This window comes from Lithobates pipiens, unplaced genomic scaffold (genome assembly GCF_037356315.1).
Source record: "Lithobates pipiens isolate NorthernLeopardFrog02 unplaced genomic scaffold, aLitPip1_a1.2 Scaffold_13, whole genome shotgun sequence".
NCBI lineage: Eukaryota > Metazoa > Chordata > Amphibia > Anura > Ranidae > Lithobates > Lithobates pipiens.
The window spans coordinates 358,193,179-358,211,490 of record NW_027507718.1 but is presented as its reverse complement, the minus strand read 5'-3'; the positions used below and the strand labels follow the sequence as shown (position 1 = coordinate 358,211,490).

The 18,312-nt window shown below is 43.9% G+C and overlaps 1 protein-coding gene across 3 annotated transcripts in view; it reads left to right on the top strand.

Moving 5' to 3' along the window:
* The window catches only part of MARCHF1 (membrane associated ring-CH-type finger 1), a 479,165-nt gene that overhangs the window by 362,347 nt on the left and 98,506 nt on the right, over window positions 1-18,312 (top strand). For all 3 annotated transcript variants that reach the window (XM_077477155.1, XM_077477154.1, XM_077477156.1), the window contains one exon: window positions 5,740-5,887. In XM_077477155.1, the coding sequence (XP_077333281.1) occupies window positions 5,740-5,887 (148 nt within the window). The remainder of the gene's footprint in view (window positions 1-5,739; window positions 5,888-18,312) is intronic.

The window sequence follows — 18,312 nt, the reverse complement described above, 5'->3', positions numbered from 1 at the left end:
ACAAGTATTAACGATCCACACACACACTACTCAGGCAACACTCAGGTACTCACAATATGCAGGTACTACCTGACACTAATTCTGAATACAGTCCACATGCATTCACAACACTCATATACTTACATTACAGATGTACACACTCACCCTACACAGGTACTTGACCCCTGTTATAACCTCTTGTTTTCAACTCTGGTTTCTAACTCACCAGTTAGTCCAGTTCCACTTGGTCTTCCAGCGGGCTCACAATGAGTTCTATAGAAGGTTATATAGGCCTCAAGCACCTGTGACCGATTAACCACTCCCCTTGGTAGGCTGAAGGAAGCAAAGAAAAAAAAGGCTATTTAAAAATTGACAGAAAAGAGTGTTAAAAAGCTACAAGGAAAAGCCCCTAGAAGAACCTAAAAATGCAACACAGCAATCACCAGAAGTAAAAAATAAATGTTGGTATCATCAGTTTGGTTTCAACAGTGTTACATAGTACATAGTTACATAGTTAGTCAGGTTGAAAAAAGACACAAGTCCAACTAGTTCAACCACAAAAAAAAGTTGATCCAGAGGAAGGCAAAAAACCCCAGCAGAGCATGATCCAATTTACTAAAGCAGGGGAAAAAATTCCTCCCTGATCCCCCGAGAGGCAATCGGATTTTCCCGGATCAACTTTACCTATAAATGTTAGTACCCAGTTATATTATGTACACTTAGGAAATAATCCAGGCCTTTCTTAAAGCAATCTAATGAGCTGGCCAGAACTACCTCTGCAGGGAGACTATTCCACATTTTCACAGCTCTTACTGTGAAGAAACCTTTCTGTATTTGGAGATTAAATCGCTTTTCCTCTAGACGTAAAGAGTGCCCCCTTGTCCTCTTTGTTGATTGTAAAGTGAATAACTAAACACCAAGTTCACTATATGGACCCCTTATATATTTGTACATGTTGATCATATCCCCCCTTAATCTCCTCTTATCAAGAGTGAATAAATTCAGTTCCTCTAATCTTTCCTCATAGCTGAGCTCCTCCATGCCTCTTATCAGTTTGGTTGCCCTTTTCTGCACTTTCTCCAGTTCCCCGATATCCTTTTTGAGAACTGGTGCCCAAAACTGAACTGCATATTCCAGATGAGGTCTTACTAATAATTTGAATAGGGGCAAAATGATATCTCTCTCTCTCTGGAGTCCATACCTCTTTTAATACAAGAAAGAACTTTGCTCGCTTTGGAAACCGCAGATTGGCATTGCATGCTATTATTGAGCTTATGATCTACCAAAACCCCCATATCCTTCTCCACTATGGATCCCCCCAGTTGTACTCCCCCAAAAATGTATGATGCATGCATATTATTAGCCCCCAAGTGCATAACTTAACATTTCTCAACATTAGACCTCATCTGCCACATAGTCGCCCAATTAGACAGAGCGTTAGGGATGAGCTTCGAGTTGGAGTTGAACTCATGTTCGACTCGAACATTGCCTGTTCGCCTGTTCAGCGAACAGTGAACAATTTGGGCTGTTCGCAGCAAATTCGAAAAGCCGGAACACCCTGTACAAGTCTATGGGAGAAATCTAAAATGCTAATTTTAAAGGCTAATATGCAAGTTACTGTCCTAAAAAGTGTTTGGGGACCCGGGTCCTGCCCCAGGGGACATGGATCAATGCAAAAAAACGTTTTAAAAACTGCAGTTTTTTCAGGAGCAGTGATTTTAATAATGATTAAAGTGAAACAATAAAAGTGTAATATTCCTTTAAATTTCGTACCTGGGGGGTGTCTATAGTATGCCTGTGAAGGGGCGCATGTTTCCCGTGCTTAGAACTGTCCCTGCACAAAGTGTCATTTTGCAAGGAAAAAAAGTCTTTAAAAATCACTTTCCATTGTCAGCTCCTGTAATACAGGGAACACTCAATGAGTGTTCTCTGTATTAGCCGACAATTCATTCATTGATAAAAAAAAAAGCGTGGGGGTTCCCCTAAATTCAATTACCAGGCCTTTTAGCTCTGGTATGGATATTAAGGGGAACCCCGTGTCAAATTTAAAAAAAATTGATGTGGCCCCCCCTAAATATCCATACCAGACCCTTCAGGTCTGGTATGGATATTAAGGGGAACCCCGCATAAAATTTTTAAAAAAATTTGACGTGGGGTTCCCCTAAAAATCCATACCAGACCCTTTATCCGAACATGCAACCTGGCAGGCCGCAGGAAAAGAGGGGGGGTGAGAGAGCGCCCCCCCTTCTGAACCGTACCAGGCCACATGCCCTCAACATTAGGAGGATGCTTTGGGGGTCTGTGACCCCTCAAAGCACCATGTCCCCATGTCGATGTGGACAAGGGCCTCATCCCCACAACCCTGGCCGGTGGTTGTGGGGGTCTGCGGGTGGGGGGGCTTATCAGAATCTGGAAGCCCCCTGTAACAAGGGGACCCCCAGATCCCGCCCCCCCTGTTTGAAATGGTAAGGGGGTACAAAAGTACCCCTACCATTTCACAAAGAAAGTGTAAAAAATAGTTAAATAAGACAAACACACTTTTGAAGTGCGTTACATCAGAGGGGGGCGGGGTCACCCATACGTCACTGGGGAACCCCATGGCTTCCCTCATCAGTGTCAGGGGGGGCGGGGTCAGGTGACGGGTGGCCCCGCACTCCTAATATAAGAAACGTCAGTGCTGGGATCCCCACAGTGTCTCCGCAGTGGAGACAGAAGACGGATGCATGTATGGACAGCGCTGGACTGTGAGATCCCCCATCGCTGGATCAGATCAGCCATCGCTGGACCCCGAAAAGAAGAAGATCATCCGTCGATGGATAGCAAGAGTGGATTACCACCGCTGGAATCTTTTTTTTATTTTTTTTATTTTTAATAAAGGAATTTTTCAAAAGTGTGTTTGTCTTATTTAACCATTTTTACACTTTCTTTGTGAAATGGTAGGGGTACTTTTGTACCCCCTTACCATTTAAAACAGGGGGGGCCGGGATCTGGGGGTCCCCTTGTTAAAGGGGCTTCCAGATTCTGATAAGCTCCCCGCCCGCAGACCCCCACAACCACATCAACATGGGGACATGGTGCTTTGAGGGGTCACAGACCCCCAAAGCATCCTCCCAATGTTGAGGGCATGTGGCCTGGTACGGTTCAGGGGGGTGCTCTCTCGCCCCCCCCTCTTTTCCTGCGGCCTGCCAGGTTGCGTGCTCGGATAAAGGGTCTGGTATGGATTTTTAGGGGGACCCCCACGTCAATTTTTTTCCTAAATTTGACACGGGGTTCCCCTTAATATCCATACCAGACCTGAAGGGCCTGGTAATTGAATTTAGGGGAACCCCCACGCTTTAAAAAAAAAATAAAATTTTATCAATGAATGAATGTCAGCTAATACAGTCATTGAGTGTTCTCTGTATTGCGGGAGCCGACAATGGAAAGTGATTTTAAAAGACTTTTTTTCCTTGCGAAATTACACTTTGTGCAGGGACAGTTCTAAGAATGAGAAACATGCGCCCCTTCACAGGTATACTATAGACACCCCCCAGGTACGAAATTGAAAGGAATATTACACTTTTATTGTTTCACTTTAAACATTATTAAAATCACTGCTCCTGAAAAAACGGCTGTTTTTAAAACTTTTGTTTGTATTGATCCATGTCCCCTGGGGCAGGACCCATGTCCCCAAACACTTTTTAGGACAGTAACTTGCATATTAACCTTTAAAATTAGCACTTTAGATTGTGAACGTTCGAGTCCCATAGACTTTAATAGGGTTATAAAGTTCACACGAAGTTTAGGTCTGTTCGCAGGTTCTGGTGCGAACCGAACAGGGGGTGTTCGGCCCATCCTTACAGAGCATTGAAGTCAGCTTGTAAATTGGAGACATCCTGTAAGGACGTTATTCCACTGCATAGCTTGGCGTCATCTGCAAATGCAAAATGTTACTTTTGATCCCAGACCCAATATCATTTATAAAGATATTAAAAAGTAAGGGTCCCCTCACTGAACCTTGGGGTACACCACTGATAACCTTAGACCATTCAGAGTAAGAATCATTAACCACTACTCTCTGAATTATGTCTTTTAGCCAGTTTTCTATCCACTTACAAACTGATATTTCCAAACCTATAGACTTTACCTTACACATGAGCCGTGTGTGCGGAACTGTATCGAACGCTTTTGCAAAATCCAAGTATACCACGTCCACCGCCACCCCTCCGTCCAAGGTTTTACTTACCTCCTCATAAAAATTAATCAGGTTTGTCTGACAACTTCTGTCTTTCATGAATCCATGCTGTCTGTTGCTTAAAGTTGTTATGCTAGTAAAGTAAATTATTAGGAGCATCTGCTTGTACAGTATATGTCATCTTGCAAATTGGCTAAGTCAAAACCTATTTTGGAATGAACCAATGGGGTTAGACAAAATATTCTGCACACTTCCTTTGTCAAACAAGCATAATAATATGCATATAAAATATATAATAGATTGAGAAACAGAGGTACCTGTACTTCTGCTGTAAGCACCATATTTTTAGGGACCCAGCAAAAAACAATTACCCTGCAGGTTCGTTACCTAGCTGGCCACAACATAGCAAACCAAATACATATACAAAAACACTTCATTTTAAGTCTCATTTTATTTAATTATATTGAAACTCAATACATAAAATAGGCATATCTTTTAGCTCCTGCTGCCAGGCTTTTAATCACCTACTGTACATCAGATGTACTAGGGTATGCCCAGGATGGGGACACATCAGGACCCAGTCCCTGATGCATTTCCTCTCTGTGAGGACTTCCCCAGAGAGGTTGTGTACTGAGTTCATCTATTATCTACTATATTCAGTTTCTACTGATGGATTTATAATACTGGGATTATTTTGGATTTCACTATAAGAATCTATTATTGATATAGAGGCATGCCTGGTAGGGATAATTTAGCGTTAGATGCTTTCCAGAGCGTATAGTATTATATTTATGTGTTGGTGTTTTTCTACCAGTCTAATTGATACAGAGTTCCTATGTAACTAAATAAAATGAGATGTTTTTGTAAATGTGTTTTGTTTGATGTGCAGCGTGTGGCTCATTCTTTTCTCTAATGTTGGGTTAATTATTGCTTAGATTGATTTCAGAAGTGGTGGTATGAGCAGACACAGTTATTATTGATTTAAACCAGCATGAATAATTATATAGGACACAATGCCCTGTTTTGAAGTAGTCTAAAAGTATGGCCTGCTGTCAATATTAGCAAAATAATAGAGATATTAAAACTTTGCAAATTGTATGTATTGTATGTTTTGTTCCAGAAAGGGTAGCAAGAACACTCTAGTATGCAGGTTTGATGGGCCTATAATGTAATGTGATGCAATTAGCAGAACACCATTACTGCCCATAATGGAAAAAAGATAATTTACTGGCAGCCTATGACTTCATACATTTGTATCTCTATGGAAGGTTCCTATGTAAGTATCCAGAGAGCACCTTTGGGACAGTTCCTCTTCAAATCATAACTAGAACTTTGACTAAGATACATCTCTGAGGGCACCACTAAGCCTTTGAAATTCCACATTTTAAAAAAAATATATAGGATTTTTTAATGGTAATAATAAAAATTCAAATTCCAAAGATCCAGCATAATCACTGTGCAAGACTCACATGTCATAATAACAGAATAGTTAGGAGATAACATGTTCTGTTCAACCAGATATGGCTTGTTATCTCTTAACAATGCAAGTCATGGTAACTGTCATTTTCCCTTCATTTTCATTTCAGTGGGAAAAGCTACAGATGACAAAAAGTGAGCGGCGGAAAATAGTCTGTTCTGTATCATTTCACATAATTGCCATTACATGTGTAGTATGGTCACTATACGTGCTTATAGACCGAACAGCAGAAGAGATCAGGCAAGGCAATGACAACGGTAAGATGTTTTACATGCCTTTCAACTGTGGTACTAAACATTAAGGTAATACATAACTTCACTATGTTCCTGGAAAGACACAACAGAATGCAGTATGAATATACTGCGCCCCTCAACCAAGAGAAGGAGTTTATATGGATAAAAATAGTTCCATTTTCTTTTGTTGATTCCCTGACAAACACAACACCAGAGAAATGTGTGTTTCCTCTAAATGACAATCCTCTTGCAGGCAGGTGATAAATTCCATGATATTGTGTCCCACAAATAACTAACTTAACAACAAATAACTTTTTGCAGTTATTTATTTTTCTATGTCTACAATAAAACCTGTAAATAATGGCATTTATGTTGACAAATGTAACCCTGATGACTGCCAGTGCAATAAAGCTGCAATATCCAACACAATTATGCTCAAAGTAACTAAGTAATCCTGAGAATCTCATCAGTAATCTGTCCTTGTCTGACTACACTAATTAGAAATTTGATTGATTCCTAGGGTTCACTGCATAAAGCACACACCTATTGCTAATTGCACTCACTTATTAAACAAACATTTTTTTTTTTTTTTGTAGATAGATAGATAGATAGATAGATAGATAGAAATAGATATTGTATGTGAGTTTACTTCTTTTCCATATATTAAGATGAGGTGTTGCTCATAGGAACCAATAAAAAGAGCATAAATGAAACACTCACAGGTGATAAACCTACCATAATAAGTCACAAAAGGGCAGAAGCCCCAAAACATGTTTGTGGCAAAAGGTCTGGTGTTTGAAGTTCTTGTGCTATTTCTACATACTTTGCAGTGTCCAGCCACAGACAGAACATGGTTAATAACAATCAGGCCTGTTTGATAGTTGCCATCAGCTTCCCTTATTACTGGCTGTTTAGGGGTTGAGCACTTGTGGAAAAGGATAGCTCTCTAGACACCTGAGATCAGTGTCAGATTAAACTCTGTGGAGGTCCCTAGGCAATTGAAACCCTTTGAGTTGATTAACTTTTTCTATCGATAAACAATTTAAGAAAGCTTATTTGTAATTTATTACAAGATCAAATCAATATTATCTTGATCCATTATCTCAGGGCCCTTAATTGACACGTGGCCCATATCCCAGTGCCTACTCTGCCTGTTTGGTAATCATAGAAGAGGAAATGTAGATTTCACTGGACTGACTCGATCAGTCACTGTTGTAGGTTATGTAGAGTATAGGCAGATGGAAAGACATGCTTTCCAGAAGTTCGTGCCCAGTTGAAGGAAAAGGTGGTGGTGAGCCCTGTTCTGGCCTGGGCTGCTACCTAAGGGTACGACCTTATGGTCAACTCCACGTGTGTTAAGAAAGAAGTGAGATTAAAGGAGCGCTCAGTATCCAGTATAGGTAGGTGCAAAGTTATTTTATTGAAATTTCAGCAATAGAAAATGTATATTGCTGAAATTTCAATAAAACACATTTATACCTACCTATACTGGATACCGGGTGCTCCTTTACTTTTACTGTTTGGTAATCTGGCACTGCCTAGGCTATTGTGATTCCCAGCTATACCTAATAGATTCTTAAGTGCAATATATTTCCTTTCTATTTAATCTTATTACATTTTTAATATGCTGTTGTCATGCACATTAACATTTTTTAAGCCTTCTCAGAAAGAAAGGGTTCTTCTAGGGAGAGTAAGGGGCTGGCCAGATTCAGATATACAGTATTTTCAGAAGAAAGTCTGATCTGTGCTGAAAAATTGGCAAAATGTGCTTGCATATCACATGATATAATAAAAATTGTAACATGATATTTCAGTAATGTAGTATAAAACCATTGAAATTTTCCTGGTCAGTAGGGGGATCTTTTTGATAACTATAATCCTTATTACTATCCCCCAACAGATTTACATCTTCTGTTTCAACTAAATTTGCTATCACAAACTCCATGGCAGAAGTTAGTAGACGTGACTCAGAATCTGACTGATTGCTTTGGGCAAGATTGCTGATTTTCTTTTCAATACTGAGCCTTTCTTATCATATAAAAAGTCTAGTGTATTATAACAGCTTTAGTTTTTGGTACCCAGAACGGCTAATTTATATATACTTAAAATGACAATTTTCATAATTTTTTTTTTTCAAGTGCCCTGCACCCTCTCTTCTTCCCAAAATATTTTTTTTTTGCTGAGATTACATAACTGTTGCTGACATGCATTTTTTTTTAAATTAATAGTGAATATTTGTAAACTCACTTTTTGATGTTGTTCTCCTGTCATAGCCACCAAACTGTAGCCAAAATTTGTAGACGGATTCAGATATTGAGTGTAATTTTTGCCAATCCTTTCACCATCCCTTCTCTAATCCATGTTCTGGGCATGGCGGCAATCACAGATGAGATATAGGAGTATCAGGAGACTGGTTTGCTGATAAAAATATATGCACATATGAGCTTTGCAAAGATAAGTGCCAAGTCCCTGTCTGCAGTTTGAATTAAATTGGCAAAGTCAAGGGTTGCTTCAGAACTCAATCCAGCCATAACATATTTTTGTTTCTTATCACTGGATGGAGTGAGGCTTTAATCACTTAATTGTTTAAACTTGTATAGCGATACCCTCACTTAAGAGGGCCGCAAGTTTGGTTTGGGTCCTGAGCACAGCTCCGCCAACCCCCCGGCAATCTGCACTACCCACTCTGGCACAGTTAGTATCTAGCAATACACATTAAATCACTTATACTCTAAATATGTGTGTGTGCGTGCGTGGGTAACTCAAGCTCATAGACAATCTTTGAAAGTATATAAAAGGAATAACATGAATCAAACATTTGGATTGCAACACATAATCAGGTCCCTGCAGTAACCAGTAATAAAGATAAACAGAGTAATCAGCATAATAAAGTATTGCTATGCAACTCTAACGCTGCCCTTTTTCAGCTACTTCCCTGCATGGGTAAACTAACACCCAACACTATCTACCTATGCAGTCAGGCCTGACTGATCTAGATGGAAGTCCAGTGAAACAATATTCGCTAGCAATCTTTCGGTGGTGCACTTGAAGAACAACTTTGTAATCCAAACGAATAATAAAGATAAAGCATCTGTCTTTAAACAGCTCTCACCACCCGGACAAGTCCAAGTCCGGTTTCTCTGCCTTTTCGTCTAGGAACAGGAATCCACCGACCTACGAGTCTTCAATCCTTCTGGTGTACTGCAGCAAAGATGAGAAGATGTCTCTCAGGTGCAGCTAGGCTGGCAGAGGGCTCTTTGGAAAAGAGCACAAGGCCCAGGCTTCAGGCCTTGTGCCTCAGCAGTTCAGCACAGATCTCCTCTTGCTTGAAGAGAGGGGGGTGTCCAAAGAGGAAGAACTAGGCCTCTCCCCCTCCTTATATATCCTCCCCCATGAGTCTTTGAGACATAACTCAAAACATCCTGGGAACCAGCGGGGTTCTGGGAACAGTAGTTTTATAGTCCTTAAAGAGACCCCGCTACACACTCCCCCCACTGAAACTCTTTGGTCCCCAAAGATAAACTTTTAACACATATCCTGTACCAATTTTGAAAGTGCTGGGTATGATGTTGGTACAGGGAATTTCCACCAGAACTCAGAGGTGGGATTCCCTGTCCCACAGGTCACACTGACATGAGTGGCCTGCCTAACTGTGCCAGAGAGTGAGCTGGGGTTGCCCTCCACCAAATGGTCAGTGGAAGGATTAGAGCGTTCAGCACTTCTTCTAGCAGTCACAACAGAGTCCTCAGAGCTCTCCCCCATTTGAGAGTAGGTTAGCTTCTTGGGGGGTCTCACAACTCGGCGAGCTCTCTGTTCTCTTGGGACTTCAGGCTCTGGTGCCACAGGCTCTACTTCAGGAACACATTCTGACAGCATCACTGGTTCTGGAACATCGGTTCCTTCCTCTTCTGAGTAAATGCTAGGGATATCTTCCCAGCCTTCAGGCACACCACTAGATGGAATGAACTCTGTAGCTTCTGGGTTCAGTGTCCCATCCTGTGTATCCTCAGTAGGTGGGAGATCTATGGCAGAATTTTCTGGAGTTGATGAAGGCCATAGCCACTCAAGCTCTCCTCTTCCACCTTCACCTCGTTGGGGATCTTGTCCATCTCTAACCCGGGAGGTCTGAGACCGAGTGCTGGGTCCCGGGGTATCCAGAATGGAAACAGATTCAGGTGGATTTCTCACTGGAGGTATTCTGACTGCTTCAGTAAGCGGGAGCAAATGATTCCTGTGCCAAGTCTTCAAGGGCCCCACTTTCCCCTCTGGTTTTAGCTTATACACAGGCAATCCAGGTAGCTTTCTGCAAATGACATAGGGCTCCGATCTCCATCTTCATCTCCATCTCCATCCAAGCTTGTGCTTCCCAGGAATCCCCAGATTGCGTAGCAGTACAAGGTCCCCAGGCTGCAGGTCTTGCACTCGAACCTTCAGATCGAAGTTCCTCTTGTTGCGGGCTCCCCTTTGGTCCGAGGCCGCCTGAGCTCGTTCATGGGCCACTTTCAAATTGTGTCTAAGTCGATCCACATATCCCTTGTGGGAGGTAGCAGAGGCATGGTCTAGGGAAATGCCAAAGGCCAGATCCACCGGCAATCTTGCTTCCCTCCCAAACATGAGCCGGTAGGGGGAGTAACCCGTCACATCACTTGTGTTGCAGTTGTAAGCGTGCACCAAAGCTGATATGTGTTGGCTCCAGTGTTGCTTCTTCTCTGTCTCTAGAGTTCCAAGCATGTTTAGTAAGGTCCGATTAAACCTCTCAGGTTGGGCATCTCCTTGTGGATGATAAGGTGTAGTCCTGGTCTTCTCTACTCCCAATGAGTCCAGTAGGTTCCGGATCAGACGACTCTCAAAGTCCCTTCCTTGGTCTGAGTGGATTCTCTGTGGTAATCCATAGTGGACAAAGTATTTTTCCATGAGCACCTTGGCCACAGTGGAGGCCTTTTGGTCTTTGGTGGGGAAAGCCTGGGCATAACGGGTGAAATGATCGGTTATCACCAGAACATTTCCCAATCCACTCAAATCGGGTTCGAGGCAGAGAAAGTCAATGCACACCAGATCCATTGGACCCTGACTCTGTAGGTGGCCCATTGGGGCAGCTTGATGGGGTAGAGTCTTCCTCTGGATGCATCGTGCACAAGAACGGCAATATTCCTCCACTTCTGCCCTCATACAGGGCCAATAGAACCGGCTTCTGACAAGCTGGAAAGTTCTCTCCGCCCCTAGATGGCCATGTTGGTCATGTAAGGCAATTAGTACTGTCTCTCGGTGCTTCTCTGGGAGAAACAACTGCCACTTATCTTCTGAGTTATCAGAGGGGCCCCTTCGGTAGACCACTCCCTGATGTACTTGTAGCTCATCCAACTCTTTCCTCAGCAGGCGAGCCTCCTTGGAAGGGTGATGTCGAAGTCCCTCTGGATTCTCGTTCTCCAAAGCTTCAAGGACCAATCTCCCCATGGGGTCTTCCAATTGGTCATAGCTCAGCTCCTTTCTGGACAGCTTTGGCAGGAGTTCCTCTGCTAGTTGAGTTACCCCACAGTAGGGTTGAGGGACTCCCACTGCGGTGACTCCTATCGCCTCTGCTCTGGGGCCCCCTCTTGCTTGAAACTCAGCACCCTGACAGAGTGCTCGCACTCCTTCCGGTGCTACCTGGGTCCAGTCTTCCCAGTCATTGACCATGACATGAGATCTTCGGGACAGGGCATCTGCATCCCTATTTCCAGCCCCTGGTCTGTACTTTAGACTGAAGTTGAATCCGGATAATGCAGCCAACCATCTGTGTCCGGTTGCATCTAACTTTGCAGTAGTGAAGAGGTAGGTCAGAGGATTGTTATCTGTCTTTACGGTAAACTCCGCCCCATAGAGATAGTCCTTCAGTTTGTCTACTACTGCCCATTTGAGGGCCAAGAACTCCAATTTATGAGTGGGGTAGTTCTTCTCCGAGGGAGTCAGGCTGCCCTTCATACTCTTGATAGAGCACTCCGCCTAGGCCCTCATGACTGGCATCGACATGTAGCTCATATGGTCTGGTGGGGTCGGCATAGGCCAGGACTGGGGCCGTGGTAAGGCTCCTCTTCAAGGTTCGGAAAGCCTCTTCACACCTTGGGTTCCACTGATCTTGAACTGACTCACCGGCCCTCCTAGGTCCCAAGCCATCCTCTTCTCCTTCAGTCTTGAGCAATTCGTTTAGTGGCTTGGCAATCCGGGCAAACCCATCCACAAATCTTCTATAATAGGAGCAGAACCCCAAGAAAGATCTGAGCTCTGTGACTGTTGTCGGTCTTGGCCAAGAGGTAACTGCCTCCAACTTATCAGGGTCTGTAGCCACTCCCTTTTCAGACACTATGTGTCCCAGATAGTTCACAGAGAATTGGTAAAACCGGCACTTCTCGGGAGAAAGCTTGAGTCCCTCTTCGCTGAGTCTTCTCAACACCTTCTCCAACCTGGCCTCATGTTCTTCCAAAGTTTTCCCGAAGACAATGACATCGTCCAAGTACACAAGGACTTCTATGAGGTTCATGTCTCCAACGGTCTTCTCCATGAGGCGTTGAAAGGTAGCAGGGGCTCCAGACAGGCCCTGAGGCATTCTGTTGAATTCGAAGAATCCCACTGGGGTTATGAAGGCTGTCTTCTCTCGGTCTTCCTGGTGCATGGGGATTTGGTAGTACCCACTCTTGAGGTCCATTACACTGAACCACTTGGCACCAGCCAAACTCTGTAGGGCATCCTCTATTCTCGGTGTGGTATACTGGTCAGGGATGGTCCTCCTGTTGAGAGTCCTGTAGTCAATACAAAGCCTCAACGACCCATTCTTTTTCCTGACCACCACTATGGGGGAGGCATAGGGACTTCTAGACTCCCGAATCACACCAGTCTTCTTCAACTCCGCAAGCTGCTCCCTCAGATCCTCCAGATCAGCTAGAGGGACCCGCCTAACCCTTTCCCTGAAGGGTTTGTCTTCTTGGAGGCGGATTCGGTGGGTTGCACTTCTGGCACATCCCACATCAAACTCATCCTTTGAGAAAATCCTCTCCCATCTATCAGCTGGGCCTTGGCTCTCTCCTTCCAGGCTCCAGGTAGGTCCGGGTTCTCCATGGAAAGTTTCTCCCAAACATCTCCTCCTTCACCCGTTCCTTTTACTTCTGACCAGCTGACTGGGGCCGCAGGACTCACCTGCCCCAACAGCATCCTGGCAGGGATCTCTATGGGTCTCTCCGTAGGGTTTCTCACACTCACTGGGACTCTTCCTCGAGCCTTCTTCAGGGCCTTGATTGAAATCACTTCCGGTATCACTTCCAGGCCTGAGTGGTCCTCCCTTGGATCGGATTCCAGCATGACAAAGGGGCCAGGCTGCTCCCAGGTAAGCTTCACCGTGGCCCTGAGGCAGGCTACCCCTCCGGGCTGCAGCACCACTCCCTCTCTCCCAAGTCTCCACACCTTCCCTATCCCCTCTCCTGGGGTCTTCTGCTCTAGGACCAACCGTTGGTAGGCTGTCTTCAGCATGGGATGGATATTGGGATCTTGATGGTTTCTCGTCTCCACTAGAGGGGTCAGAAGTCTTCGCACCAGATCCGTATTGGTCCCTATGATGAGGGACATCTTGCTGGCCCTGGGCGGTCTAGGACACACAACTGCCAGGGTGTCAAACACCTCTGTTTTCCCCGCCACAGATGGATCGAAGGTCAGCTTTATGGGCAGGTAACCATCGTAAGGGAAACTCTGAGCTCCCAGGCCCCATATCTCCAGCTCTTCTATCTTCTGTATAGGCAAATGGCTCAAGTGCCTATCATAGAAGTCTCTGTACAACAAAGTCACTTGAGCTCCAGTATCCAGGAGGGCCTTCGTGTAGACTCCTTCCACCTGGATGGAGACAGTGGGGGATGGGCCGACCAATTCTTCTGGGTAGGGCCGGGTTGAGGCCACCCTCTTCTGGGGACCCGTCTTCATCCAGTTGGTTTTAGACTTTATTCTCTTTCGAGTCTTGTATGCATTGACCCTCCCCACAGTAATGGGAGTACAAACCCGCTGAGGGATGTTATCGTTTCTTATTTGTAGACATTCCTTCTGAGGGGTCTGGTTTTCTCTCTTCCTCTTCCCTCTATTCAGTTTGGAGTTCACTGAAAGGCATGGGCACCCGGTTGACTCCCTCACCGGGGCCCTCTGGCGTTTCCCGCCGGCTGGCGGTTATCTATCTTCTTCTTCTTGGGACTGGAACATCTACTGGCGAAGTGGCCACTGCCCCCGCAGTTGTAGCATAGCGTCTCTTCTCGGTCTCGAGTGGGGCTTGGTGTTGGTGTATCTGGAAACAACTCCTTCCTAGGACTTGGTTTCTCGGCTCCCCCTTGACCTTTCGCCATCATAGCAGTCAACATCTCCATCACCTGGGACATCTGTAACTTCAAAGTGTCCACCTCCTTATCTCTAGCGGTAGTCATGGCCGGTGTAACTATTGCTACCGGTTGTTTGACGGGCTCGGTGAGATGTTCTTCCCTTTTCTCTTCCAGTAGGGCCTCTTCCTCTCTGATCATTCGGATGAGGTCAGTGTACTCCAGATTCTTCCCATCCAGTCGGGCACGCAGTGTCCATGCAATAGGATCCATGGGTTGAGCTCCCCTCAGTACCTGTTGAGCATGGGCCTCATCTACTTTTCTTGGGCTGATCCCCTTCTTTAGGATCATCCTATGCAGGATTTTATCTAAACGTCCCATGTAGTCTGATAGTTTTTCACCCTTTTTCTGGTAGCAATGCTCTAACTGATAAGCAAGCTCAGAGATGTTCTCTGTCCCACCAAACACAATCTGTAGTACATCTAGGTACTCCTGCGCATTACAGTCTGTCCTGCTCATCTTCAGGTTGCGTACGGCCTCTAGAGCAGGCCCCTTTAGACTTTCCACAATCCTCTGCTTCTTTATGCACTCTGGAACTTCCCATTCCTCTAGTGCCTGAGTTGCGCTATCTAACCACTCTTCAAATCCCTCTTCTTCCGAAGGTACAGGTTTCCTCCCTGAAAACATCCAGAGTTTTCTGTACCCCGACATCGGGTAATCTGTGGGATCCTTCTTGCACTGGGCCACAATCTCCTCCAGGACAGCACACAGTTCTGCGCTAAGGGTGGCCGGTGCTGATCTGAGACTCTCGGGTGAGGTACGGGCCGCAGCCTGCGGTGATCCCGTTGGCGAAGGCTCCTCCTTTATTGCGTGCGCCAACCTAAAGGATCTGTTGTCTTGTGTCCGTACACGGTTGCGCTTGCAAGCCTCCGGCATCCCATCCCAGTATTCCACTAGCGCATACTGATATGAGATGTCTGGGTCTGATTTTATCTCCATCACCCATGGTTCATGGTCTGGGGACACTGACTTCATTACGGTCTCAGTCGACCATTTCTCCCCTGGGAGGCTAATGACCACTGACTGACTTGGGTCGGCCTTAGCCGCTTCACACCACGCTCTGACTCCCTGTGGGTCCATGCCGGTACCTCTGGCGTGTTCACCGCTGTCTCAGAAATCCCGGATTTACGAGCCCCCACGTATAGCGATACCCTCACTTAAGAGGGCCGCAAGTTTGGTTTGGGTCCTGAGCACAGCTCCGCCAACCCCCCGGCAATCTGCACTACCCACTCTGGCACAGTTAGTATCTAGCAATACACATTAAATCACTTATACTCTAAATATGTGTGTGTGCGTGCGTGGGTAACTCAAGCTCATAGACAATCTTTGAAAGTATATAACTGACTTTACTTATTGTTTTTATAAAAGGAATAACATGAATCAAACATTTGGATTGCAACACATAATCAGGTCCCTGCAGTAACCAGTAATAAAGATAAACAGAGTAATCAGCATAATAAAGTATTGCTATGCAACTCTAACGCTGCCCTTTTTCAGCTACTTCCATGCATGGGTAAACTAACACCCAACACTATCTACCTATGCAGTCAGGCCTGACTGATCTAGATGGAAGTCCAGTGAAACAATATTCACTAGCAATCTTTCGGTGGTGCACTTGAAGAACAACTTTGTAATCCAAACGAATAATAAAGATAAAGCATCTGTCTTTAAACAGCTCTCACCACCCGGACAAGTCCAAGTCCGGTTTCTCTGCCTTTTCGTCTAGGAACAGGAATCCACCGACCTCCGAGTCTTCAATCCTTCTGGTGTACTGCAGCAAAGATGAGAAGATGTCTCTCAGGTGCAGCTAGGCTGGCAGAGGGCTCTTTGGAAAAGAGCACAAGGCCCAGGCTTCAGGCCTTGTGCCTCAGCAGTTCAGCACAGATCTCCTCTTGCTTGAAGAGAGGGGGGTGTCCAAAGAGGAAGAACTAGGCCTCTCCCCCTCCTTATATATCCTCCCCCATGAGTCTTTGAGACATAACTCAAAACATCCTGGGAACCAGCGGGGTTCTGGGAACAGTAGTTTTATAGTCCTTAAAGAGACCCCGCTACACGTGTATACTACTTGTGGACCAGAATACAATTTTACATATGTTTTTATTTCATGACAATGTTGTCAAAAGTTAGGATAATGAAGGAATACATATGAAAGGGCCAATGAACAAAGAGTCTTCAACACATAAAAAACAGAGCAAGATGCACCTTTACTAATTAAGAGTGATCATCTTTCCGTTCTGCCATGTCTTTGACAGGCAGCACAGAGAACAAATGAGCTGGAGCTGTATGCTTTGATCTCTCTGACTGTCTCAGTCAACCCCCATTCAGCTCAGAGCATGAAGGAGGAGGAGGGTTGCTAACCTTGAAGATTCTGCTCATGCAGTGTGATCGCTGCACAAGCAAAGAGAGGGCTCACATCTCTACAACAGTACACACCGGTCGATAATCTGTGTCAGTTTTCTATATGGAAAACTGCTGTATTCCCTTGCACTAGTTTCTATTTCACTCTGAAATAGAACAAGGCATGGGTGGCACAGATAGACTTGTAACAAGACTATCTGTTCAGTTGATGTGACACACGCCACTCTATAATTTGTCTCTTTTATAATGACATTAAAGCTATTTTTTCTGCTCCTGCTATATGATTCATATCAAATCACTTGCAATGAAAGTGGTGGAAGTGCAGCAGGAAGTAGGAAATACATTCTAGAAACCTTGTTGACGTGTTTTAGCACAAATCTCCTACCTCCCAAAGTGCTTAAATACTGTTTGTGTCCCTGTGCTGACAACTGTCAAAGAAAATAATTGGACACAGCGCAATAAAATTCTGACAGTACTAAAACCTTTTTTACTCAGAACTGCCTATGTCCCTGTGGGGTGGGGAGTACAAGGATGGCACCCATTAAACTGAAAGGAATTGGAGGGGGGTCCCTCATTACCTGTCAAATAAACAGGATGTGAGGAAAGATCTCCTAAATGGGATTTAACCATCCCTCTATTGATAAAAAAGTAGAGAAAAACTTTTCATAAAGCGGAATTTCCATATCATTTAATTATATAATGTCTTATATACTGCACTTAAAAAAAAAATAAAAAAAAATAAAACTGTATCTGAGGAGCTATACTTTAATTTTGTATACAATTATTCTAGTTGAGTGTGGCATTTTATCTCACAATAATTTTCTGATACGACTGTTCACATGTATAAATAATATATAGTTCTGAATTCAAATAAATGGACATTTAGGTATTATAAGCCTTTATTTCTCATGAATAATTTTTTCACAAGTTATTCTATTTCAACCTCAGATGGTGTTATTTTCTGCTCTTGTTAACAGACACCTCTTAGATCCTCACAGAAGTCAAAACTTGGGTGATACGTTTTGTGTATTTGCATTTACATAAAATACTGCAAAATTAATATAATATAAATATGGTAAACTCAAAGTGTTTACATGATTAAGTATCTAACAAAAAAGAATAGTGAAGTGAAAAAAAGGCTGTGCTTTGATCCTAAAGTATCATTCTAAAAGGCATAACTACCTGGTGAGCCTTAAGTGCTGAATTAACATTTGATTGGTACAGATCGGGATCCATGACAACTGCAGAAACTCAATTTATGTAGTTGCTAAGGGCCAATTTAGGGCATCATAACACCCATATTTTGAGGTTGGATCAAGCTTCTTTATCAAGGAAAACATCTTGACAGAACCTTTTACAGCTTTTAAAAATGTATGTTATTTTGCATCTTTTTAAACCTCCTACCCGCAGAGTCAGAAATGGCTGTGCTTAATCTTGACCTGATAACATATTCAGAAACCTAAATTTCCCTGAGTGAAGAGGTAGAGAAGTTGACAGTGGCTGATAATGTCAAATATGAGCAAAACTATAAAGTAAATATCTATAAAAGGTACTTAGTACTTAGTACTTTAGTATGAAGTATACAACTATAACAGGTACATTTTCACCTTCTGTGTCTTTTGGAATTCTGTTTGGAATGGAACGCTGATATGGGCAAATACCTTCATCCAAATTTACAAGGTCTATAAAAATATTATATGATATTTA